Here is a 27673-nt window from a genome sequence, read left to right on the forward strand (position 1 = left end):
ATCCCTGGGTCAGGAAGATCCCTGGAGATACGCATGGCAACCCACTCCGCTATTCTTGCCTGGAGAATCCCACGAACAGAGGAGCCTGTTGGGCTACAGTCCATAGGCTTGCAAAGAGTCAGACAGGACCGAGTGACTAACACTTTCACTTTCATAGGTAGTCAAAAGTATATCTCAGGAAGAAATTTAATGTCTCTAGATTCTTCCATCCTCCATACATAGAAAAGCTAAAAAGATTAACTAGAGACATCTGTTCTTTATGATTAGCAGTAATCGTACCAAGATACATGCTTGACTGCAGGTATCCCCCAGCCAAAAGTCATGTATGAACTGACTTTTCCCTTACTTCTACTGAGTGGATGCTTCGGAGTGCCTAAGTGGCTGTCTCTTGGGCTTTAGTCCTTAGAAAGAGCCTTACTAAAACTTAAAACTCACAGCTCTTATGTTACACATCTTTAAACCCTTTCTCCACATCTTTAAAAAAATTTTCCTGGAATTCCCTGATGGACCAGTGATTAGAATTCGTCGCTTCAGGAGGGTCCCGGCTCCATCCCTGGTTGGGTAACTAAGATTCCACAAGCTCCGTGACACAGCCAAACAACAACGAAACTTACATACACACACAGCCAAAACAAATTTAATTATTTCACTCCAGTTATCTTAATTTACATATTCAAAATATTACATCAGACCTTTAGACAAGATGGGTGCTGCATTGGCCACTGTGACTTTATCTTGTGTCTCCCTATTTCTAACGAACGAGAGCTTCTATTCTAAATTCGAAGTAGGAATTATAATGTCACATTACAATGGAGATGTATCTATGGAAATCAGAAATCGTATTCAGGGGAACTCCCTCCTCCAAACATCAGCATCCTCGCTCCGGCAGAAATTTGATTCTAAGCCGCACAGCACAGGAGACCCGCGATCACGCGCCAGTCGGCGCCCAAGGCTGCTCTGGAGCCCAGCGCTGTCCAAATCGGAAGTGGTTCCTTGAAAATGACTTTCCCGGGAAACCTGTTTTTGAAAAACCGTCATTTTAATTCGCTTTTTCCTAATGTGAACTCACAGAAATACAGACAAACTCTCGCTCTCAGTACAGAGAAAGACACCTTCATCCGGAAAGAAAACCTTTCACGCCCAGCAGCAGCGATAAGCCTATGGGAACCAAGATGCGCAGGGCACCAGTTTTCCGGCGAGCGCTACTCCGAGCAGGACCAGTCCCCTGGCGGGGTTGCCGTGGAGACCAAGCGAGCTTCATGGATGCTGAGGCGCGCTGAAGCCAGGCCTTCTGCTGTCTGTCTGCAGAGGGTGTTCACAGGACCGGCGCCAAGATGGTTAGTGGCGTCGAATAGTGAGGAATAAGTTTGAGTAGGTCCTGGGACTGGAGATTGGAGATTCCTAGCACACTTCTGGTGTAAGTCTAGGAGTGTTAGCGGAGGCAGATGTCTGTGCCCGCTCCCGTGTTCCCACCTGGGACAGGGCTGCAACTGTAGATACATCGTTGCTTTCTTCCCTCCTGTTTCTCCGTTTTCCCACTCCTGAGCTGCGCGTGAGATGGGAAGTGGACCAAGGGAAGGCTGAGATGACAACAGCTCCGCGAAAGCATCTTTTACCTCATTCTCGTTGGAGGAGATGAAGAAGTAGGGAATAGCGGTTTCGTTCAGCTCAAGCACCGGGTGATGGACCTTTTAGTAAAATGCGTATTACGGAAAGAGTTTAAATAGGCTTACAAGGGGTTCGTTGTTCAGGACTTGCTGAACATGAATCCGGGAGCCGTCACTCTCAGTTTAAAATTGACCACGGGATTGGGATCATACAGCTATCTTTGTTGTTCTTTCACAGATGCTTTCAAGGGCCAAACCTGCTGTAGGCGGGGACCCACCGCACACTGACAAAAGGAAGAAGAAAGGTAGGAAGATTCCAAAGCTGGAGGAGCTACTTTCACAAAGAGATTTCACTGGAGCTATTACCCTGTTGGAGGTAATGTCCAAAGAAAGTTGCTTCTTAGGACGTAAATAACCAGAATATAGAGGAATGCATGGGTGAATGCTGGTTGCTATGCATGGAACAGGTGGGTGCATTCTGGGACTTCCTGTAAATCTAGTCAGGCACAGATTCCAGGTTAACTATAAACCTGACTAAAGATGAACTAAAAAGATAGACTTCTTTCTCTCTCTCTTTTTTTTACATGATAGACTTATTTCTTGAGGGACACTTTTAATTATGTCTAGTTCCACTGATGGCAAATCTAGCCTAAAAATGTAGAGGGACATTTAATACAGTGTCAGTTCACACATTGCCTATTCCACCCCCTGACCAGTTTATGATTTATTCCTATTAATATGTTATAACATTTTAATCAAATTTAAGTAATTCTACCATGTTTCATGCTTATTGTGTGAAATACTGTATCTTCAGAAGATATTTCAAATCTCTATGGCAGTAGTTCTCAAATTTTAATACTCAAGGCGATGGCACCCCACTCCAGTACTCTGGCCTGGAAAATCCCATGGATGGAGGAGCCTGGTAGACTGCAGTCCATGGGGTTGAGAACAGTCAGACACGACTGAGCGACTTCCCTTTCACTTTTCATTTTCATGCATTGGAGAAGGAAATGGCAACCCACTCCAGTGTTCTTGCCTGGAGAATCCCAGGGACTGGGGAGCCTGGTGGGCTGCCGTCTATGGGCTCGCACAGAGTCGAACACGACTGAAGTGACTTAGCAGCAGCAGAGTCACTTGTGGTACTTGTTTAAATGTGCATTTCTGGACTCCTACCGTGTGTGTGTGTGTGTGTGTTAGTCGCTCAGTCATGCCTAACTCTTTTCAACCCCATGAACTATAGCCAGGCTCCTCTGTCCATGGGATTTCCCAGGCAAGAATTCTGGAGTGGGATACCTTTCCCTTCTCCACGGGATCCTCCTGACCCAGGGATTGAACCCGGGTCTCCCAAGTTGCAGGCGGGTTCTTTATCATCTAAGCCACCAGGGAGACTCAAGAACCCAATATTTTGGGCAAATAGCCTAAGTGCTGGTGTAGATGGTCCAAGGATACGTGCTTTGTGGGAAGCACGTGTTGTAGGAGAAATTAATGGGGCACACCAAAGAACGAAGAGGGGAGGAGTTTTGATGGCACAGCCTGGTTGTGTTGCGCCATAACCATTTCTCTAAAGCACTACTACAGCCGTATTACTCTATCAACAATAAGTGTTTTAATCAGCTTTATATATCTTTCTCAGTCTTGCGTGTAAAGTCCTGTGTTTCTTGCTAGTCCGCTGGTGTTGAGCACATTGCTTAAACTTTTCTGGTGTCGGATTTCTTATCTTTAAATCAGGGGAGCTGCCTTGGAAGGACCCTCCTGCTCTGTAAATCAGTGGAGTGAGTGGTAGATACATGTGTGATTTTTGTTAGTCTCTTTTTCCCTTCTCTCTTTTTGCTGTGGCTCCAGGGAATTCCAGGGGCAAATTCAGGGAGACCTCAAATAAGAGTTTCTTCAGACTTAAGGCACTGCACTCAGATTCACAGTATTTGGTGAGAGGTAGTTGTTGTTTAGTCGCTTCAGTCGTGTCTGACTCTTTGTGACCCCATGAACTATAGCCCACCAGGCTTCTCTGTCCTTTGGGTTTTCCAGGCAAGTATACTGGAGTGGGTTGCCATTTCCTTCTCTAGGTGAGAGGAGAATTTCTAATATTATAGAGTTAGCTACAAGAGTAAGTTTTTATTTAGACAGAGTATCAATAGATGTCTTCATCTTGTACTGGTCAAGGCACCTGAAGTTTTGTAACAATGATTGGTTTTTTAAAATTTTATCTTATTTTTATTAGAGTATAGTTGCTTTACAATGTTGTTAGCCTCTACTGTACAGTAAAGTGAATCACTTATATGCATACATATTTCCACTGTTTTTTAGATTTCCTTCCTATTTAGGTCACTACAAATCAACAATGATCTGTTTAGTTTTTGCTTTTTCACCTATGTTTTTGACTTATCACCACATAGAGTGGGAAAAAAAAAATCTCCTTTTGCCAAAAAAAAAAAAAAAAAAGCTCATGGTAATTCAGACTTCTTCAGGATCTCACACCTTTCCTCCAAAACAGGACTTTAGTTTCATGGATGATGAATTCATAAATATTTTTTCACAATGGACATAAATGATTAGGTGGTCTTCTAAAATCTTTAATTCTTAGAGGCCCTGGCAAGCCTGTTCAAGGGTAATAGAATGATTTAATGCCTTGTCTTCAGTGAAAAGTTATAACCTATGAATAAATATATGTGTGTGCTCATGGGACAGGTTTGAAGTGTGAACTTAAATGCAGTAGAACATGGGATAGGGGGTGAAAACATGGGCTTTGGAGTCAGTTGGCTATGTGGTCCCTTCCACCACACTTACTGGCTGTGTGTGGCCTTGAGGTCATTGCTTAATTTCTCTAACCTTCAGTTATTTGGCATTAAATATTTCAGAGAGTTCTTATGATCCTTATAAATCACCCAGAATTTTTATGAGGATAACTCTTAGATACTTCCTGGAGTAAGGTGTCAATAAACACAAAAACAGTTGTGAAATATTTGAGGAAAAGGTAGTTAATTGTGCTGAGTTCTGTAGGTATCAGTTTGATTAAACTGAGATTATCTTGCTTCCATAATTTGCAATTTCCTATTGTTCATTAATAACTTAACATGGTTTTTTAAACAAGGGCTTACCATTCAAAGTATTCATGATTTTTTTTTTCATGAAATTTTAACATGAAGTTCAAACGTCATGTTGGGGAACAAGAAGAGGATACTAATTTGTGGATTGGATACTGTGCTTTTCACCTGGGTGACTACAAGAGAGCTTTGGAGGTTAGTTTAAAGTTGTTTTTTTGTTTGTTTGTTTGTTTTTTTTAAATAACTGTAGGGTTTTGAAATGTTATTAAGTTTTGTATTATAATAATACATGCTCATGGTAAAATTCAAACAATATAGAGGGGAACAAAGGAAAAAGGAAAAAAGTCACCCTGTTTGCCTTCCTCCATCCTATTTCTTTGTGAACAGGAGTAAACATTGGATCTTTTTTGATGTATTGCTTCAGAAATCTTCTATATATGTTCAAGTATATATAGCAATGTTATTTACTTTTTCCTTTTAAATATATACTAATGAGATTGTTCAATATATTAATATTAGTCTTTCTTAAGGAAATCTTCAGGAGAAGAAAAATAAGCCCTTTTGATTAAAAGTTTTATGATTCTTTTCTCAAAAAAAGTTCATGGTTATTTTGAAAGGTTAATTTTAGACATAGGAAATATTATTTTATCTTTATATTTTAAAATATTTTATTATTTATTTTTTATATTTTTAAAAATATAGTTTTGAAAGTTGTTTTTCTTGGTCATTGTAAACCCTACAATGTAATTAACAATCTATAGAATTATGGCTGTACATAAAATTGTAGATGCCTTATGTCAATGATTTTTAACTCATAAATGAAATTGTTTTGACCTTTCTTACATATTCTCACTCTCAAAATGTAATTTAAGGATATTAAAAACCTGCACTACTAAAATGAAAAATATCCAAGATCACACAATGAGAAACTGATATGAACAAAAGCAACAAAATCAGTGAAGGAAAAGTGAAGATGTGAAGAGGGCAGAATAGAAGCTGGTAGTATTTGTGAAAGATTTAGGAGAAGAGAGAGTAGTTCAAATGGAGTAAAAAAGAAAATAGGCATGTGGTAAACACTGATAGTAAAAGAGTATATGGAAAATGTAGTTGACAAAGTGAATTTCAGAAACTATCCTTAACAGGGAAGGAAAAAACCCTCAAAGACCAAATTTTTAAAATGTAAAGCCAAGTAAACAAAGCCAGAAAGCAATTAGAATGAAATCAAATTTGTAGCATATTAAGGTATCAGATTTTAAGTTAGGTGAAACTATGCATTTTTAATATCTTTTTAAGTTAGCAAAAACAAAATATTTTAGTTGTTTTTCATTTCTGCAGTTTGTTAGCCCGTATCAGTATTAAAAGGGAAAGAAAAAAAAAACAAGTGTAGGGTTCTATGGGCAACAGTCCCACATGGGTAGGCTTGAGCCCTAACTGCAGTATTTAATATTACAGGTATAGAATATAAGGAGCACATGTGTGTACGTGGTAAGTCGCTTCAGTCGTGTGTGACTCTTTGTGACTCTGTGCACTGTAGCCCACGAGGCTCCTCTGTTCATGAGATTCTCCAGGCAAGAATATTGGAGTGGGTTGCCATGCGCTCCTCCAGGGGATCTTCCCGACCCAGGGACTGAAATTACATCTGCGTCGGCAGCGCTCCTCCAGGGGATCTTCCCGACCCAGGGACTGAAATTACATCTGCGTCGGCAGGCAGGTTCTTTACCACTAGCGCCACCTGGGAAGCCCTAAGGAGCATATAGAATTCTCTTAAATGTGAAGTTGCCCAGTCAAGAACTCCAGTACTCTTGCCTGGAAAATCCCATGGGCGGAGGAGCCTGGTAGGTAGGCTGCAGTCCGTGGGGTCGCTAAGAGTCAGACACGACCCAGCGACTTCACTTTCACTTTTCACTTTCCTGCATTGGAGAAGGAAATGGCAACCCACTCCAGTGTTCTTGCCTGGAGAATCCCAGGGACCGGGGAGCCTGGTGGGCTGCTGTCTATGGGGTTGCACAGAGTCGAACACGACTGAAGAGACTTAGCAGCAGCAGCAGCATTACATTATACATAAAGGAATGGCCCATTGATTGCTTTACTGCTATAAGGGATTATTGCTTATTGTATATTTCAGGAATATGAAAATGCAACAAAAGAAGAAAATTGCAATCCTGAAGTCTGGGTGAACCTAGCCTGTACGTACTTTTTTCTTGGAATGTATAAACAAGCTGAAGCAGCTGGATTTAAAGGTAAATAAGCCCTTTTAATATCTGAAATTCATCACTAATACTAAGAGTCATTTTGGAGATTTTTAAACTTAATACCTTTCTCAAGGAAAAATCAGGTGACATTAGAAAGCTAAAAAAAAAAAAAAAAAGAAAGAAAAGCTCTACTCTTCAAAGCATATTGGATCTTAGCAACTTTATCTTTAAAGACAGAGTTAATCTCTGTGTGCCTTACCCTTACCCTCCCCACTTCACTTCCCCAGAATCTACAGCCAAAAAGCAGAAGGATGAGAGAAGAAAAAGACAAGGTGCCTTTCTTAGGCCCTCCTGTGGTGGGACATTCATGCTGTTGGTAGGAGTTGGGTATAGTTGGTCAAGCTCTCATTAATGTGGATCTTATCGCTTCTTGTCCTACTTCGAAATGAGAAGCCTAGTAATTTCAGGTTGAAGAATCCAGATTTCTTCCCTTTTGTTTGACTTATGAAGTCAGTAATCTTAGAAGTGAATTCAAATTTGCAAATTAGTGTAGGGCAAAATGGAAATATGGGAGGAAAGATTAAGAATAATTAGAGTATGAATCAAATTAAAATCAAAGAAAAATAGAGAAAGTGGGCAAAAGAATGTTTGTTAGGAAATATGTGAGCGATGAGTGTATTCCAGGGTAGAATCTTAGAGAATTAACTGGCACATACATATTTAGATAGAATTCCAGTTCAAGGTCATGGAAAATCTCTTGATTTGTACCCAAGTTGTTTCAATTTACTGATGTAGTTTTTCCCAATTCATTTATAATGGTCTTTGAGTTATTTATCTCATGTTTCTAGACTTTGTGCGTAGAACAGTTAGATGCATATAAGATGATCAAGGTACCTATCTCTCTTTCCATGCATATTTTTTCTTTTTTAACATTGAAGTATGACTTTTTGTTGTAAAGAGATAGATTAATAATATTGAGTATCCAGAATTAGGAAGGTTCTCCAAGAGCACAAAGCGGATCTGGAATTTAAAAGATGTCAACTTTTTTGCTTGGCTACCTCTTTTAGATGGCAGATTATCATGCCAGAAGATCTGTGGAGAATGGGCTAGTATTTAGGGAAATGCATGCAAGTGTTCTCAATTGTGTCTGACTCTTTGCAACCCCATGGACTGTAGCCCACTGGGCTCCTCTGTCTATGGGATTTTCTGGGCAAAGATATTGGAATGGGTTGCCATTCCCTTCTCCAGGGGATCTTCGTGACCCAGGGATCAAACCTGTGTCTCCTGCAATGACAGGCAGATTCTTTACCACTGAGGCACCTGTGAAGCCCCATTTAGGAAAACATGGCAGTGTAACTATGAAAAGAAGAGTTCAGAAGGAATTGACAGCACTGGATTCCTACACGTACTGATAGGACCACAACGTTTGCTTCCCATGTTTGGTTCCGCGTGTGAACTACACAGGATGGGCTGCTGGGGGCACTGTGAAGAGTGCAGGCTGTGCTTTACCACGAGAGTCAGGAGGAACCAGTGTGGGCACGAGCAGAACCCTAGAGTGTTTTCCTTCTGGTTCTTGATGATGTTCCTTCTACTGGAGTAGGACTAGACTAAAGTAATATATATTATACAGAGACATAGCAGGATCCCATGGGTAAGGATTTGGGAGTATCCTTATCTGAGTCTCATGTCACTCCTACAAGAGACTAAGTGCCATAGACAATTGAAATCTTTAATAAGCACCTTGGATTTTTTCCTCAGCTCCAAAAAGCCGACTTCAAAACCGCCTCCTCTTCCACTTGGCTCACAAGGTATTTCTGTGCTTATTTCAGACTTTTTTTTTAATGTAAAATTTTGTTTTTCTTTTTTAATTGACATAAATTAAAGCTTTTGTTTTTAAAATATTTTTCTCTTTCTTTCTTGTTACCAGCATGGGTGAAAGAGGATTAAGTAGAAATTCTTGTTAATGATATGTTTAGAGCAAGTAGAATACAGGTATTAATTTTATAGGATTTTTCTCCCCCATTAATGTTTTTTACCGCGGTAATTTATTCAGAGATGTTAGGTTTTAGTTCTTCTTAAACAGTAGTCTTTTATGATTAGTTTGTTTCCACCATCTTATTGTCTCTTAGGAAACAGAAGCAAAGATGCTTGTCCTGACTCCTGAAAATAAATACATACTTTTCTGAATTGCCTGCCTTATAGCAATAATTTTGATCATCATCTAATTATTTATGAATACTTTTTCATATTATAAAATTCACACATTCTAGTAATCAAAATATAAATATGCAATAAAAAGATGTTGTTGTTGTTCTGTCGCTAAGTCATATCTGACTGTTTGTGACTCCACGGACTGCAGCATGTCAGGCTTCCCTTTTCTTCACTATCTCCCGGAGTTTGTTCAAACGTCTACCATATTTAAAGTTAACTAAATTTCAACCTTTGGGCATATCCCTTTAGGGATAATTATTTTTTATATGCATATTTGTATTTTTGTTCATTTGTTTTGCAGAATGGGATTTATGTTAAATATATACTTTTGTATTCTACAACCTACCTTTAAATTATGAGCGTATCCCTGAGTCACTAGTCTTCAAACCCGTCCTTTTTAAATAACAATCCATCATATGCATGTGCCACAATTCATTCTGCATTTCCTAGTTATTTGGCTTCAAGATTGGTTTCGATTTTAATTATAAAAATGTAATTCTAACACCCTAGAAATAGACTTATTGAGTTATTGAGTATGAACAATAAAAATTTAAAGCTGTTAACTGATAGTGCTAAACTGTTTTACAGGAAGTTTATCTATAGGTAGTATTTGAAAATAATTGTTCTTGGTGTATTTAAAATTTTCATGCTGTAATTATCTCTCTTTGTTTAGTTCTTTCAATTTTTGCTTTACATGTTTTACAGACTCTCATTAAGTGCATACAGATATAGAATTGTTATGTCCATCTAGTGAATGGAAACATTTATCATTATCATTATGAAATGTCTATCTTTATCTCTAAAACTCTCTCTTCATGTAAACACTACTTTGTCATGTTTGTGTAGCTCTATCAGCTCTCCTTTGGTTAGTGGTTGCCTATTACATCTTTTTATATCTGTTCATTCTCTACTTTTCTATGTCCTATTTTAAATGTCTCTCATAAACAGCATATAAAAAAGATAGAAACATAGACGATAAAAAGGGAGGGAGAAGATATAAAGAAAGAAATAGAAAAGAAACAGAAAGTAAGAAGAGCGGGGTCAAGTAATTAATGAGTTGTAACTAAAGACTAAGGCTCTGCCTCTAGAGACTATTTTATTCTGTATCTGAAGGAGAGATAAAGAAGACTGGGAGCTGAAGAGAAATAGGGAGAACAGAGGCAAGTGGCTGAAGGGTGGGTGGAGTTAAATTTGTGTTACTTAAGTGTTGATTTCTCTAACCATACTCTAACATGAATTTTTATGTCTTTTTTCTCTCTTACAATTTTAGTTTAATGATGAGAAGAAATTGATGAACTTCCATCAGAATCTTCAGGATATCACAGAAGATCAACTCAGTTTGGCCTCAATCCACTATATGCGATCTCACTACCAAGAAGCTATTGATATTTACAAGCGCATACTGCTAGATAACAGGTGTGTGTCCTGTTACGCCTCCTTGAACTCTCATTTTGTTACTTTCTTCTGTACCCAGTTTGGCTGAGGACCTAGTGTCCTTTGGTTCTAATATCACCATGTGTTCAAGTCTGTTTAATAATCTGGTGAGATTAAGAACTCCTTATAGTCTAAACTCCTTATTGTCTAGATTGTCTTTCCCCCTCTTAATTGCCCTCCCATTAAGTTTCAGTACCACAGGTATATTGTATATTTGGTTATGTACTGTATGTATATCTATATACAGATATATGTATATGTACTATATGTATATCTGTATGTATGTATATATTTTTCATCTCTCCATAAGAACCAATTTTTGCCCCTTTGGGGGTGATATCATACCTGTTGAAAATGCATGGTCTAGATGTATCAATTTCAGTGTTGTAGTTACATTGAGGGTAATTTGCTGACAAAATTAGAAACAAACTGTTCTAAAGAACAGTTTAAACAGATAAAGTTCCAACTTTATCACTGACTACTTGGTCTCTCTTCTGTATCCCAAAATATCTCGTCCGTCTCCCTTCTCCCTCCTTTTGCATTACTGTCATAGTCTCCCACCTGTTCCCATTCTCAGTCATCAAACCTACTTGCCTTGTCTGTCCATCTTCTGTACAGTGTCAGCTTATTTGCATTTATACTTCATTACTGATTATATTAGTTTTGTTGGTTTTTTTAAACATGAACAGGTAGTAGTTGAACTTTTCCCTTTCTCCTCTAGTTGTCATCTTTTACTCTACTTATATCAAAACACTCAAATATTATAACACAAAAAGAAAAAGACTACACTGATCATATTGCCTTTTTCTTTAAAAAAAGAAATGTCCTCTTTGCCTTACTGTCCAGTTGAGCCATTAAAAATGTCTGTAGTTTGACAACATTTTTGTGAAGTAGACTTAAATTGTTAATCCTTAATTTTTTCATCTAATAGGGAATACCTTGCCCTCAATGTTTATGTGGCCCTATGTTACTACAAGCTGGATTACTATGATGTGTCTCAAGAAGTTCTGGCTGTTTATCTTCAGCAAATTCCTGATAGCACCATCGCACTCAATCTTAAGGCCTGTAATCATTTTCGCCTTTACAATGGCAAAGCCGCTGAGGTAGTGATGAAATTTGTTCTTAATTCACTTAATTCCAGTTTGAATTACCATATACTTCCCAGATTATTCATAAAACTGTTATCTGTTACTCTTGATTAATATCCCTTTGTTATTGCAGGTGTGATTCTATAAGAACCCAACTGTATAAATATTTGTATTTACCAGATATTCTAAAAAAGAATGTTGACTTCTGAATTGTCTGTGTGCATCTGATATACTGTAGATGATCTTTATCTGTGCCTTACATTACCTTAAATATGTTAAAAACAAAATACTTCTGCTTCTTTCTCTGAAATATGTTTGTGGCTCAGAGTCATCAACATGTAATCAGAAAGCTACAGTGTCCATCGCTCTCTCCTTCTTCATCCGCACTCTAATTTTCTACCCGTTCCTGTCATTTCGGTTCTAGATACCTCTTTTCTCTGTGCTGTCTCCTTTGCCACTGCTCTAGTTCCGGCACTCCTTACCTCTTGTTTCAACTCCTTAAATAATTTCCCTGCCTCTCGTCTTTGTTCTCTTCAGTCCAGTCATTGAGTTTGTTTCACACACCCATATCCTCCTACTGCCTGGCTTTGTACACTCCTTTCTGTTTCCTGGAGTGCCTTTCTCTGCTCAGTGATACTGCAGTATCTCCTTTAAGGTTGCCAAGAAGCAATAGTGGGAGGCATTTCATAAGTAGTTAGAAAGTGGTTAACTTATAGGCACTGTGTAGAATACTTTGTATCCATTATTTAAAAGTAGTTAGAAAGTTAACTTATAGGCCCTGTGCAGAATACTTTGTATCCATTATTTAAAAGTAGTTAGAAAGTTAACTTATAGGCCCTGTGCAGAATACTTTGTATCCATTATTTAGTTTCCCTGACAATCCTGCAGATAAATTCTGTTAAACAGCTCTCTTTTTTTCTTTTTTTGATTTTTTTCCTTGTTGTCATAGCTCTCGTTTTATTTGAAACTCAGAGTATACAGGAGTCCATACATTATGATCTCATCTTATTAAGCTACACATAAACACACGCCTACACATATATATACATATAAACATAGATATAAATAGATCTATAGATAGCATGTTCTATACTATATCTATACAGATTTGGGTATATATATTTGAATATACTTTATGTGCAGATATGTTTAGGTTAACCCTACGAGGGGGTCCATGAGTACAAATTACTTCCTTGGCCATTACTTTAGTTGATGTCAGAAGCCACCAAAATTTAAATGCAAAATTTCTTTATGTGTAGATACCCTGCCCAAAAGGCAGGGTAAGTGGCATCATATCAGCCTAGAGTAGGGGAAGGAATGAGTGTGCTCAGTCATGTCTGACTTTTTAGTGACCCCTTGGACTATAGTCCTCCAGACTCCTCTATCGATGGGATTTTCCAGGCAAGAGTATTGGAGTGAGTTGCCATTTCCTCCTCCAGGGGGGTCTTCCCAACCCAGGGATCAAACCTGCATCTACTGTGCCTCCTTCATTAGCAGACGGATTCTTTACCACTGCACCAACTTGGAAGTCCAGAATAGGGGGAGGAAGGAAGAAATTGAAACTAGAAAATTAACTACTATATCAAAGCAAAATTTATTGTGTAATAGCAGGAAGCACTATTAATATACTTACACTAACAGCAGATTGAGTTGGTGAGTGAAACAGCATTTATCAGCTGGTGGATAGAGAACACATATCCTTAACATTTGCTCAGGTTCACTCTTCATGACTTGTGTTGATAAAGGTGCTCACTTGAGGCAAAAGAAATGCCTACAGTTAAATTGCTTAGTATGATATGGAACGGTTGCTTTATGTATGAAATAAAATACATTTTTGGATATCCTCATTTCAGCTAAAGTCCCTGCCTAATTGACTAGTTCCCAGCATCAGCAGTTTAACAGTAAACTGGATTTGCAATTTGATCTTTAATTAGAGTTTTGGTTAAAATAAATAAAAGAAGTATATTTTTGTCTTTCTATATTGAGTCTGTCTTGGGGGCTTTGCCAATTTTGGCATAAGGTCCAACCTATTAAATGCTTATATTTTGTCTGCACGTGTTCTTTCCATAGTCTGGAATGGGTGACATGGCTAACCAATATGTTCTAAATCTAATGCTATCCAACTCAGGACAGCAAATTGTACTTCTTGTTCACTACAAGCATGCTTTTTCATTTGAAATTGTGCCCATGCAGATTACATATTGATTGTATAATGTTGTCCAGCAGTAGATAACTGTAACAAATGTACCCTAAGGAGCTTTCTTTCTTTCTTTTTTTTTTTTTTTTTGACAGCAATAGGATATAGTTTGTTTTTACTTAAGATAGTTTTATTAAACCTTCTCAAAGCAAGCATTCCTCTAGTATCTTTTATAATGGGCTCTATACTGTATAATTCGTTCTTTTCCCAAACACCAAACTATTCTGCTCTTCTATAGTAAGCATGAAATATTATGTAATGATTCATTCAATTGTTAAAATCCTTTGAACAACTCACTCAAAGTTATACAACTAACAAGTGAGAAATTCAGATCTCTAAAGCCCGTAGATGGCTGGTTCATGTTGATGTTTGACAGAAAACAACAGAATTCTGTAAAGCAATTATCCTTCAACTAAAAAATAAATTAAAAAAAGAAACAAAACAAAACAAAAAATAAAGCCCATAGACTTAACCACTAAAATTTAATGCAAATTTAGGCATGCATTCTTCTTCTCTGCTCTAAACTTATATATATATATATAACATATATATGTATACACACATACACATGTAATAATACAGCTACCAAATAACAAGCATGATTTTATATATATATTAAACAATATGGTTATTATATCTTAGCAACAAATAATTGGTAATAATATGGCTATTATATATGATTCTATATCTATATATAAAATCATGCTTATTGTTTGGTAGTTGCCTAATTACCTTTTTTTTCTGAACAAGTTTTATTATTCACAGAGAGGAAGGAGCTCTGTCCTTGGCTGCGACTCTCCTCGTGACTACCAGGACATTACTCAGCTCCTCTCCCTTCTTCTTGGCATGGATGTGTGTCCCCACCCTTTTCTTGATGAACTTGAGGCCCTGTTCTCAGAGACCTTGAGCAGCTCCGCGGCTTGCCACTCCTAAAGGGTTAAACTTCAGACCTCTCAGATCATGAGGCTTGTTCTTGGTGAGGTGCCCACAGGAACAGTGGTTATAGCTCTGTTGGCTCACATTCTTATCCATCTTGTAGGCCTTGCTGACGCCCACGGTCATGGGGTAGCACAGCCGTGGCACTGAGCTGCATGGGGGCCCTTAGGGTCCAGATGGTGGTGAGTCCTACTGGAGCAAGGCCTCATGAACCTGCTTTAATTATCTTTAATCTAGATAAGCTTATTGAGGGTTGAGCCTTGTGACATTTATATCCCAAGACCTGGCACAATGAATATACAAAGTTGATGCCAATGAAGTAATGGTTGAATGAGAATTTTAAAATATGACTAACAGATTAAGGGCAAGTCATGTTTAAAAACAGGAGGAGGTTCAAAACAGGTCAATAAATATGAAGATTAAGAAAAGGCCATTGGATTTCATAACTGGTATTTCCTATGCTGATTAAGGTATTATTATTATTGAGTGTTGAAGCTAGATGTCAAGGAGATAAGGAGTGAATGAGTAACCTCTTGGACTGAGAAATGTCCTGAGGGATATGGCAGAAGAAAGACAAGTAGATGATGAGGAAATAGAAGCAGTGAGTATAGGATGCTTGTGAAAGGAAGGAATAGTTTCAGAGGATAAAGAAATTTTATCCGAATTCCAATCTTAGGTTACTAGCTATGTGGTTCAGTACAGAGTATGCAAAATAACAGTACTGAATTATTGTAGGTTTTTGTGATGTATATAAAGTCTTTACCTTTATATACATAGTAGATAGTGAACTGAGCAATTATCAAAGATTTTATAGGCTGAAACATAGTCAGATTTATCTTTTTCTTTATGTTTAGTGCTTTTCATATTTTGTTTAAAAAATATTTCCTAGTCCAAATTTTGTTCTCTGATATTCTAAAAGCCTATTGTTTTGCCTTTTACAAATCCAAATTATCTGTAATTATGTCTAAAAGGTTTTGTTTCTCAATTAAGGACAAAGATTGACAAGTTAGATTGAAAAGACAAAACCCTAATACATGTTTTAAATATTATTGTTGCTGTTGTTGAGTCATTAAGTCCTGTCTGACTCTTTGGGACTCCATGAACTGCAGTACTCCAGGCTTCTCTGTTTATCACCAACTCCTGGAGCCTGCTCCAACTCAAGTCCATGAGTCAGTGATGCCATCCAACCATCTCATCTCTGTTAACCCCTTCTCCTCTTGTTCTCAGACTTTTCCAGCATCAGGGTCTTTTCCAAAGAGTCAGCTCTTCACATTGGCTGGCCAAAGAATTTGAGCTTCAGCATCAGTCCTTCCAATGAATATTCATGGTTGATTTCCTTTAGGATTGACTGGTTTGATCTCCTTGCTGTCCAAGTGCTCTCAAGATTCATCCCCTGCTCCACAGTTCAAAAGCATCAATTTTTCGATGCTCAGCCTTCTTTATGGTCCAACTTTCACATCTGTATATGACTATTGGAAAAACCATAGCTTTGACTATGCAAACCTTTATCGGCAAAGTGATATTTCTGCTTTTTAATACTCCGTTTAGGTTTGTCATAGCTTTTCTTCCAAGGAGCAAGCATCTTTTAATTTGGTGGCTACAGTCACCGTCCACAGTGATTTTGGAGCCCAAGAAAATAAAATCTGTCACTGTTTCCACTTTTCCCCATCTATCTGCCATGAAATGATGGGACCAGATACCATATCTTCATTTTTTGAATGCTGAATTTTAAGCCAGCTTTTTCACCTTCCTCTTTCACCTTCATCAAGAGGCTCTGTAGTTCCCCTTTGCTTTCTGCTATTAAAGTGGTATCATCTGCATATCTGAGGTTATTGCTACTTCTCCTGGCAATCTTGATTCCAGCTTATGCTTCATCTAGCCCAGCATTTCACATGATGTACTCTGCATATAAGTTAAATAAGCAGGGTGACAATATACAGCATTGACATACTCCTTTCCCAATTTTGAACTAGTCCATTGTTCCATGTCCAGTTGTAACTGTTGCTTCTTGTCCTGCATACAGGTTTCTCAGGAGGCAGGTTAAGGTGGTCTGATATTCCCATCTCTTTAAGAATTTTCCATAGTTTGTTGTGATACACACAGCCAAAGGTTTTAGCAATGAAGCAGAAATAGATGTTTTTTTTTTTAATTCCCTTGCTTTTTTATATGATCCACAGTATGTTGGCAATTTGATCTCTGGTTCCTCTGCCTTTTCTAAATCCAGCTTGAACATATGGAAGTTCTCAGTTCATCTGCTGCTGAAGCCTAGCTTGAAGGATTGTGAGCATAGTCTTGCTAGCATGTGACATGAGTGCAATGATATGGTAATTCGAACATTCTTTGGCATTGCCTTTCTTTGGGATTGGACTGAAAACTGACCTTTTCCAGTCCTGTGTCCACTACTGAGTTTTCCAAATTTGCTACCACATTGAGTGCAGCACTTTAACAGCATCTTCTTTTAGGATCTGAAATAGCTCAGCTGGAATTCCATCACCTCCACTAGCTTTGTTGATAGTAATGCTTCCTTAGGCCCACTTAACTTCACACTCCAGGATGTCTGGCTCTAGGTGAATGACTACACCACTATGGTTATCTGGGTCATTAAGACCTTTCTTGTTCAGTTCTTCTATGTGTTCTTGCCATGTCCTCTTAATCCCTTCTACTTCTGTGATTCCTTGCCATTTCTGTCCTTTATTGTGCCCATCTTTGCATGAAATGCTCCCCTGTTATCTCCAGTTTGAAGAGATCTCTTGTCTTTTTCATTCTATTGTTTTCCTCTTTCTTTGCATTATTCACCAAAGAGGGCTTTCTTATCTCTTCTTGCTATTTTTTGGAGGTCTGCATTCAGTTGGGTATATCTTTCCCTTTCTCTTTTGCCTTTTGCTTGTCTTCTTTTCTCAGGTATTTGTAAAGTCTCCCCAGACAACCAGTTTGCCTTCTTGCATTTCTTTTTCTTTGGGATGCCTCCTGTACAATGTATAAACCTCCATCCATTGTTCTTCAGACACTGTCTACCAGATCTAATCCCTTGAACCTAGTTGTCATCTCCACTGTATAATCATAAGGGATTTTCATTTTAAATATAGGACACAGACAATTTGAATGTGAAAGCATGTATATCATGAGGAATATTTCTTACATGATTTTTATCATGTTTTTGTACTTTTAGATGTCATTTTAACTCTAAAATAAGATGACCTACATCTTCTATTTATACCTCTATGTTTTAACAGCTTTATTGAGGTATAACTAAAGTACCATGGAGTCACCCTTTTGAAATATACAATTCTGTGGGTTTTAATGTATTCACCACTGTGTTTAATCTTCACCACAGTCAATTTTACTCACTTATTTATTTATTTTTAAACACTCCCCCCACCCCTGCACTATTTTTGATTACACCATGCAGTTTTCAGGATCTAACTTCCCTAACCAGGGATTGATCCCACACCCTTGGCAGTGAAAGTGCTGAGTCCTAACCACTGGACTGCCAGGGAATTCCCACCACAGTCAATTCTAAAACATTTCCATTACTTCAAAAAGAAACTCCATAATCTATAGCTATCAACTGCCATCCTGCCAACCCCAAACAGCTACTAATCCACTTTCTGTTTCTATGGATTTGTGTGTTTTGGATATTTCCTCTATAAAGGAGTCATATATTAATAATGTATAATCTTCTTTGATTGGCCTGTTTTACTTTAGCTTAATGTCTATGAAGTTCATCTTGTTATAGCATGTTTCAGTACTTCATTCATTTTTATCACCAAATAATATTCCATTGTATGGATATACCACATTGTATTTTTCTAATTGTCAGAGATGGATATTTGGATTGTTTCCACATTCTTACTATTATGATAATGCTGCTGTAAACAGGTATATACATGTTTTGGGGCATGTTTTGAATATGTTTCATTTCTCTTGGGCATATACCTAGAAATGGAAATCCTGGGTCATATGGTAGCTATATTTAATTGAGGAACTTTCAGACTATTTTCCAAAGTGGCTGCACCAGTTTCCATTCCCACTAGTAATGTGTGTAAGTTTCGAGTTTCAATGTTTCTACATCCTTACCAACAGTTGTTATTATCTTTTTTATTCTAGCCATCCCAGTGGATGTGGAGTGGAATCTCACTGTAATCTTGATTTGTATTTTCCCAATAGCTGGAATGATGTTGAGCATCTTTGCATGTGCAGTGAGCACTGCTTTAAATTTGTGCCCTGTGCATCTCACTTGCCTCACCTTTCATCCTGGCTAGCTAAAGATCAAAGCTAGCCTCATAATACTAAAAGATTTTGTCTTTTCACTTTGATTCACTTTTGAGTGTGCAGTGACATTTTCCAGAGACAGCATGATTTCAAAATAGATTGATTGCAGGCACAGATATTCCAATCAAGCTGTCATCTGTTAAGGTAGACATTGAAGAGACTTGCAAAAATAGATAACAGTACCATTCTTATCACTAAATTTTTGTGTTGGTAAATACAGTTTTTTTTAATGAAAAATATATTATTTGTGTTAATGTGTAGTAAGTTTATTAGTACTTTTGATTAATTGAATACTTTAAATTTCTGTTTTAATTTCTAATACAATATATATGAATGGCTGTAACTCACATAAACAAAAACTCTTTGGGATCCTTAGTACTTTTTAAGGTTTAAAAAAGATCTTGAGATCAAAAAGCTTGAAAACTGCTAAACTAGCCTAATATTACCCAAGACTTTGGAATTCCTGCTGTAGACAAGAGGAGATTAGTAAAAGGTTGCTAAATAGGTGTGCATTCCCATATGATATCAGGTAGAACAAGTTTGTAGTGCTTAGTGAGAACAGTCAAGAATTTAATTATTTTATCCAGAAAATCTTAGGTATCCACGATGGAGGTAGAAAAAGAAGGTGAGAGTTAGTCAAAATTATAGATTGGCAAGAGGGAATAGCAGAAAGCTGAGGAAGTGGATAAATAAGCCTCAGACATTACTGAAGACACTGTAGAAATGGCTGACCATTTGTTCTAGGGGAAGTTAAAGAAGCAGGATAAAACAAAAGAGATCTGATAGTTCTGATAAATAGTAACATAGAGGGGAGAAGGTACATTAATTGCATCATGTAAATAAAGGCCAATTCAGCAGGAAGAAAGTATAGGAAAATTCAGGACACAGGTGGAATGGTCAGATTGAAGAATCAACCTTAGTGGACCTCCCTGGTGTTACAGTGGTTGAAAATCCAACTGCTAATGTAGGAGATACAAGTTCAATCCCTGGTCCAGAAAGATTCTGCCTGCCATTGAGCAACTAAAGCCTGTGTGCCATACCTACTGAGCCCAAGCTCTAGAGCCCTTGACCACAACTACTGAACTACTGAGCCCAAGCCTTGCAACTACTGAAGCCCAAGTGCCTCAAACCCGTGCTCTGCAACGAGAAGCCTACACACACCAGTGAAGAGTAGCCCCCTCTCACCACAACTACAGAAAGCCCACGTGCAGCAGTAAAGACCCAGGGCAGTAAAAAATAATAAGTAATAAATAAATAAGTTAATTAATTTAAAATGTTAAATAAAGAAAAATAACCAACCTTAGTTGTTAAAAGTTGATCACCTGCAAGGAAAGACTAACTCTGCTGCTGCCAAGTTGCTTCAGTCGTGTCAGACTCTGTGCGACCCCATAGACGGAAGCCCACAAGGCTCCCCCATCCCTGGGATTCTCCAGGCAAGAACACTGGAGTGGGTTGCCATTTCCTTCTCCAATGCATGAAAGTGAAAAGTGAAAGGGAAGTCTCAGTCGTGTCTGACTCTTAGTGACCCCATGGACTACAGCCTACCAGACTCCTCCATCCATGGGATTTTCCAGGCAAGAGTACTGGAGTGGGGTGCCATTGCCTTCTCCGAAGACTAACTCTAGGAGTCTTCAGACTTGGGTTCACCAGTTTCAGACATGCTGTGTAGAGGTTCAGTCGTTTAATGTTTATAAGCCTCAAGGTTCTCATCTGTAAAATAAGGAGAATAATAATTACATTATTTCTCAGAGCCCTGCAGAACAAAGGAAGCAGCATGTTAAATTCTTTGTAAGCTATAAAACTTTGTAATTCTTACAGGTGATGTAAGAACTATACACTTGTCATTTTCATAAGCCTTTCTTTTTTTTTATTTCAGGCAGAACTCAAAAGCTTGATGGACAACGCTTCTTCTTCCTTTGAATTTGCTAAAGAGCTCATCAGGCACAATCTGGTGAATAAGAGTTTCCAGTCTTGATGATTTGAGGCCTACCCTATTTTGGGTACATTACAGTGGTTGGGAAGATGAATGAAGGGAGATATCTCAACAAGTATTTCTCTACTCCAAGTGAACTCTTTCTTCTTGTGGAGGAGAGAGAATGAGTTTAAGATACCAGGTTCTTTCCTTACTGGGAAGGCAGTAACACATACTTAACATTTAGAAAGAAGTGTGAGGTATTGAGATCCAAGTGTTCATGTTGTTGGCAAAGACAAAGGAACATATCCTTTACTTTCTGATGAAAGTGAAAATCCTTTACTTTCTGATGAAAGTAAAACTTGAGCTGGTCTTTGAAGAATGACTTGGATTTAAAGGGTTCATTTGTGGCAAGGACATGGATGAATGAATGAAGAAGACATATGTGAGCAGACTGAATTTACTGGAACAGAAAATTTGCACTGGGATAGTTGCTAAAAAAAAAAAAGATTCAGATGAAGTTTCAAGTTGGATTCAATTGACTCAGCAGTAAAGTGGGTGCAGAGCAGCTGTATTCAACTCAGACACCTGGGGACACTGAGCAAATTACTCAGTATTGTTGAGTTTCAGATTCCTCGTGTGAATATGGCAGTAATAATAACTACACCTTTTCCTTCTGATTTCTCTGCACCTTCGTTAGAACTAAGTCTCCCAGTACCAATGCTGAAAACCGTAGCTGGTTTAGACTCTCTCTTCCCCTTTATTTCTGATACTCAGTCACTTAATCCTATTAATTCTTCTATTTATTCCATTCCTTCTCTAACTCAGGCCTCCATCACAGAGTTTTCTGAGGTTATTTTGCACTATGAGCTTCTGCCTCTAACCTTTTCACTTCTAAGTTAGTCTATAAATTAAAGCCAGGTTAATTTTTGTGGAGAATATGATATGTTAGAGTAGTCTGGAAATTAAATTTGGAAAGAGATTAAGACCGGAAGATTAAGAGATTAAGATTTAGGAGTTTTCATAAGAGTAGGGATAGCTGAAGAAAAGGTTAAAAAAAGAGAAATATGGTTCCAAGAGAGTGTTTGTATTTAAGGGGCTGAAAGAGGAGAATAATAAAATAACTTAAAAAAAGGCAGGCAAGAGAAAACACCTACATAATGTACAACCCCTTCTGCAACACAGGTTTGAAATGCCTGGGTCCACTCATACACAGATTTTTCTCAGTCGTAAATACTGTACCATCTGAGGTGGGTTGAATCCTCGTATACGGAGGAACCCTGCATGTGGGTGGCTGACTGTAAATCATATTTGAATTTTCAACTGTGTGGAGAGTCAGCACCCTTAAACAATCCCCATCACCATTGTTCAATGGTCAACAGTCATTTTATAAAATTTTTCAAATTTTTATATAAAAGGTTATACTCCATTTACAGTTATTACAATATATCAGCTATGTGCTCTGTGTTGTACAAATACATCTTTATTCCTATCTTACACCCAATAGTCTGTACTTCCCCCAGCCCCCACATACTGCCCTCCCCACTGGTAACCACTAGTTTGTTCTCTATATCTGTGAGTCTGTCTGCTTCTTTTCTGCTCTATTCGCAGATGTGTTGCATTTTTTTTAGATTCCACATATAAGTGACATCAAGTAGTATTTGTCTCTCTGTCCAACTTACTTCACTTAGCATAATGCCCTCCAGGTCCATCATGTTGCAAATGGCAAAATTTCATTATTTTTTATGGCTGAGCAATATTCCATTGTATATACAGACCACATCTTCTTCGTCCATTCATCTCATCTGTTGATGGACATGTAGGTTGCTTCTGACTGTAATGTCATTGTGTTGTGCTGTGCTTAGTCGCTCAGTCATGTCCGACTCTTTGCGACCCCGTGGACTGTAGCCTGCCAGGCTCCTCTGTCCATGAGGATTCTCCAGGCAAGAATACTGGACTGAGTTGCCATGCCTTCCTCCAGGGGATCTTCCCAATCCAGGGATTGAACCCAGGTCTCCTGCATTGTAGTGGATTCTTTACTGTCTGAGCCACCAGAGAAGCCATCATGGAAGTTGTAATGTCATTACAACTACACATTTTAATCACCCAGGGGATTTTTAAAAATATTAATGTGTGAGATTTTTATCGAATGGTTGGGCTAAGGTTCAACTATCAATACTTTTCTTAAAAGTTTTCCAAGTGGATATAATATACAGCCAGAGTAAAGAACCTTTATATATACATATAACTGGAAGGTGCGTATTAGCTAGTGATGGGAGTTATATTTGGAGGGTGGGATTACAAAGAAAAGTGAGAAAATGGTAATTTTCCTTTTGCCTGTTGTAATACTATATGTAAGCTTTTTCTAGTAAATACAGATTAATTTTATAGTTTAAGACAAAACCTGAAAAAAATATTAAGCAGTATAAATTGTTACTGACATCAGCTTTCGCAGTCAGACTTGATGTCAAAATCAAGTACACGATATACTAGCTTTGTAACTTTGGGTAAGTCACTAAACACTGATGAGTCTCTATGTTCTCTATGTAGAATAAAGGAAATCACAGCACCTACCTCATTTCCTTGTGAAGATGAAATGAGGTAATATATGTAAGGTGCCTCAGGCAGTACACAACATACAGTTAGCATTCAGTAAAAAGTGCTTTTATTGTCATGCTATGGCCACCGGTGTCAAAACTGCAGATATGTCATGGAGCAAGAAGAGAGGAAAGTCTGTTGAATTTGGTCAAAGGGGTTGATATTTGTGACTTGTAGAATGGGTTTATTAGTGTGCAGAAAGCAGCAGCAAGTTTTCTGGGAGGTTAAGGAGAGGAAGAGAAGTTGAAACAGCAAGCCACTTACTTTTCAAGTGTGGCATTGAAAAAAGGAGAAAAAGTCCGATGCTGTTCAGAGGGAACCATGGCACCAAGTGAAGTGAAGATTTTTCAAGAGAGTAGAAACCTTTGTGCATATTTAAAGTTGAGAAGTGGGACCAGGATTAATGAAATAGAATATTAATGCAGAAACAAAATCCAAATGGAGTTAAAATCATGACATCAAAGAAGACAATTGTAGGAATTAATCTTGGCAAGGGAAGGGAGCATCTTAGACAAAAAGAACAAAAAAAAAAAAAAATGACCAGATGGATATTTTGATATAGAAAGAAGAGATTAGGTAGTTTATGCCTGATTGCCTTGATTTCTGTATATTTGTGATATAATTTACTATGTGTCAGATACTGTGCTAGGCTGTGGGTACAAAACAGCATGTAAACAGTCCTTTCATGGATGGTGTTTTTGTTTTAGCTGTCCTCTGTAGCTTTTATTATTATATGACAACATACTTAAGTTTGCTGTTTGAAGGTCTCTCCCCATTTGAGTATACAGACAGGACTATATAGTATAATATTGGAGAAGGCAATGGCACCCCACTCCAGTACTTTTGCCTAGAAAATCCCATGGACGGAGGAGCCTGGTAAGCTGCAGTCCATGGGGTCGCTAAGAGTCAGACCTGACTCAGCGACTTCACTTTGACTTTTCACTTTCATGCATTGGAGAAGGAAATGGCAACCCACTCCAGTGTTCTTGCCTGGAGAATCCCAGGGACGGGGGAGCCTCGTGGGCTGCCGTCTCTGGGGTCGCACAGAGTCGGATACGACTGAAGCGACTTAGCAGCAGCATATAGTATAATATAACTGTACTGTAAGTCATAGACAGGAGAAAGACTTTTTCCTAGTGTAGCCCTGGTATTACAATACCAGGCATATAGTAGGTGTTAATGAATATTTACTAATATTTTAATAAAACAAAATATAACATATGATATGCCATGTATGTAGCCCACTTTAACTTATTTCATCCTTATGATAACTCTGAACATTACTAATGCCATTACTAATTAGGTGGACATTACTAATGCCATTTAGAGATGAGGAAATAATCTCAGAAGGATTTCATAAATTCCTTCATGGAGTTTCTAATGTAGAATATCTGTCTAGAAAGAAGTTTCATTAATTATTGGGTACTTTAAGAGTTTCGTATAGTTCTTATGAGGCAAAAAGGAAATATATGCAATAGGGCCATGCCTTTATTCTATTTCTTACATTTAGGATGACTTTTTTTTTTTCCTGGCTGTCAAGCACATGGGACTTAGCGCCCCAAACAAGGATCAAATCCGTAGCCCCTACATTTGAAGCACAGAGTCTTAACCACTGGACTGCCGGGGAAGTCCCTAGGATGCCTTTTTTTTTTTTTTTTTTTAATGAGGTCAAGGTCATGTGTGTATAGAAAAAGCTTCAAAAATATATTCCTCCCTTCAAAGAGTAACTGTTGCGTCAGTTCCGTGTGTATTTCCACCAGTAAACATACTCATATTTGCTGCCATAATAATGGCTTTTCTGTCTTTAGGTAGTCTTCCGAGGAGGAGAAGGGGCTTTGCAAGTTTTGCCTCCCCTGGTTGATGTCATTCCTGAAGCTAGGCTAAACTTAGTGATTTACTATCTTCGTCAAGGTAAGAGAAATGTGTCTTGATCTTGCCTATGTAAGATATTTTAGAACATTTACTCTCCAACTGAACTACTTGCTTAACCTTTAAAATCACTTCATAATACCCAAAAATATATTTGCAGCAGGTTCACAGGACAGAGCAAATTTATTGATATTTATCTGTTGTGCCTTTTCTCTTTATCTCCTCTTTCCTCTTCTGTTGCTTCCAATCTCTCGCCCATTCTGGTTTTTTTCTTTTCCTCTTATTTTTCTGCCCTTTGTCCTCTATTCATTTTATTTCGGGTTTTCTGTTGTTTTCCTTTCCCTCCCTCATTTCTTCTTTTTTGTGTGTTCCTCTGTGTGTAATGTCCATCCACAGTTCCTTGGGTCTTTTCTTTCCCATCATTAACTTTTTTATTTGCTCTAATTATCTGTCTTTCTGTTTCCTTGTACCTCCAGCTTCTGCAAAATATTAAGATGTGAAGGGAGAATGGCATTTGTTGCCCTAAGTAAGGATAAGTTGTAGGCACAGGCCCAAGCAGTGTGCCGTCTGACAGTTGTGAACGCAGGGTGGCAGCTCGCACGCAGTGGCGCTGGCACTCAGTCATGGGCCTCAGACTAAGTGTGGGCCTTTTAAGGTGCACGGTAGGAGCCAACCAGGCAACGTATTCCTCACTGAGGGAAATGTGAAGTGTTTATTAACAGGAGACCATGAACTTGCAAATAGTTCTCTCTAGTTTGATACATCAGCACAAAGAAATAAGCTTTTGGACAAGAATTAAAGAAACACCTTATATATTTTATAAACTAATTTTTATTCTAAGAACTTTCAAACATAAACAAAAGTTATAGTATGAACACCCAAATAATAACCCCAGATATAATAGTCTTGTAGATATTGCCAGTCTTTCTTAATTTATCCTCCCTTTTCCAGTTTTGTTGTGAAATATTTTAAAGCGAATCCCAGCCTTCGTGTCATTTTACTCCTATGTACTTTATGTATGTGTGTGTATATATATATATACACACACACACACACGTATATATTCAAAAATGGATGTTTTTCTTATATAATTACAATGCCATAAGCATATACTTCCCTGTTCCTTATTTTTAGCTTGAACCCTTAAGTGCTTGTGGCTTAATACAGGTTTCCTACAGATATTTGGTTATCTACTACTAAGCATTGAACTTCATGGCGACTCAAGAGACAAGAAAAGCAAATCATACTTCTCATGAATATTTGAAGGACCTTATCATTTGGGGCGACTGTTTGCTAGGATACAGACTAATATGGCTATGTATTTCTTATATTTCAGATGATGTACAGGAAGCTTATAACTTAATTAAGGATCTGGAACCTACTACTCCTCAGGTAATTGACAATGTGTTACATTTTTACTAACCAAGTTCTGTTGAAGGTGGAATTTCTGTTGAAAGGTAGTTGGAAGGCATATTAGGGAAGATTCCTGCTTGTAGACTCTCAGGAAAGTTGGTGTATGTTGATCTGGGAATATTATGTGAGACTTTTGATATGAGAATCAATATTTTGGGCTTTTTTGAAATTTGTAAACTCCCATAAATATGGTCATTTCCTCAAAAGGGTTGAAGTTTGAAAATACTGAAATCTAGAATTCTGATGAAACTAGACATGGAGACTTATGTCATCAGGATGACTGTCTGTGCTGTGTCTGTGTCCCCTGCTGCGTGTCCACTCCTTGAAGGCAGGCACTGTGTTCGTATTGTGTCTCCAGTGATATGAATGCTAAGCATGTACTAGGCGTCCCACTCATGGAGTGAAAGGCTGAAAAATATTTCCAGGTCTAAGTTGGTATATTTCTCAAGTGTATTAAAAGCTTCAGCATCTTTTGTTTTATTCTTTTAAAGAGCTGTCTTAAATAAAAATAGTACTCACATAAAAATCAGAATTCCCTGGTGATCCAGTCATTAGGACTCCATACTTCCACTGCAGGGGATATTGGTTTGATCTCTGTTCAGGGAACTAAGATCCTATGTGGTGCAAAAAAAAAAAAAAAAAACCTCATAAAGCTAAGGAGAATATCTGTTAAAGAATAGAACCAAATCTAAAGGAGATACAGATAAGGCCTCAGGACTCCAAAATGAGAATACCTTACAAATGAGAGTCAGAGGATTATTGTTATTAATTAATTTATTTATTTTTGAAGAAAGGAATCACTAGCAAAGGAAAGTTATTATATCATTGGAAAGGGAAAATTATATATGTGTGTGTATGTGTGTGTGTGATACGGTCACAGAAAATGGCAGTGGCTGATAAAGT

At 37.9% G+C, this 27673-nt stretch overlaps 1 protein-coding gene across 2 annotated transcripts in view; it reads left to right on the plus strand.

Annotated features, from left to right (window-relative positions):
• The first annotated feature begins 1202 nt into the window (after window positions 1-1202).
• IFT56 (intraflagellar transport 56) overlaps window positions 1203-27673 on the plus strand; it is a 41201-nt gene continuing 14730 nt past the window's right edge. Inside the window, exons 1-10 of one of the 2 annotated variants that reach the window (XM_055591055.1) lie at window positions 1203-1337; window positions 1846-1983; window positions 4751-4843; window positions 6774-6888; window positions 8599-8648; window positions 10322-10467; window positions 11417-11588; window positions 20855-20929; window positions 25297-25399; window positions 26694-26749. In XM_055591055.1, coding sequence (XP_055447030.1) covers window positions 1335-1337; window positions 1846-1983; window positions 4751-4843; window positions 6774-6888; window positions 8599-8648; window positions 10322-10467; window positions 11417-11588; window positions 20855-20929; window positions 25297-25399; window positions 26694-26749 — 951 coding nt within the window. In that variant the 5' untranslated portion in view covers window positions 1203-1334. Of the gene's footprint in view, window positions 1418-1845; window positions 1984-4750; window positions 4844-6773; window positions 6889-8598; window positions 8649-10321; window positions 10468-11416; window positions 11589-20854; window positions 20930-25296; window positions 25400-26693; window positions 26750-27673 lie in introns of both variants that reach the window. The other variant, XM_055591056.1, reaches the window with a different exon arrangement.

Source organism: Bubalus kerabau, chromosome 8 (assembly GCF_029407905.1).
Source record: "Bubalus kerabau isolate K-KA32 ecotype Philippines breed swamp buffalo chromosome 8, PCC_UOA_SB_1v2, whole genome shotgun sequence".
In the NCBI taxonomy this organism is placed as follows: Eukaryota; Metazoa; Chordata; class Mammalia; order Artiodactyla; family Bovidae; genus Bubalus; species Bubalus kerabau.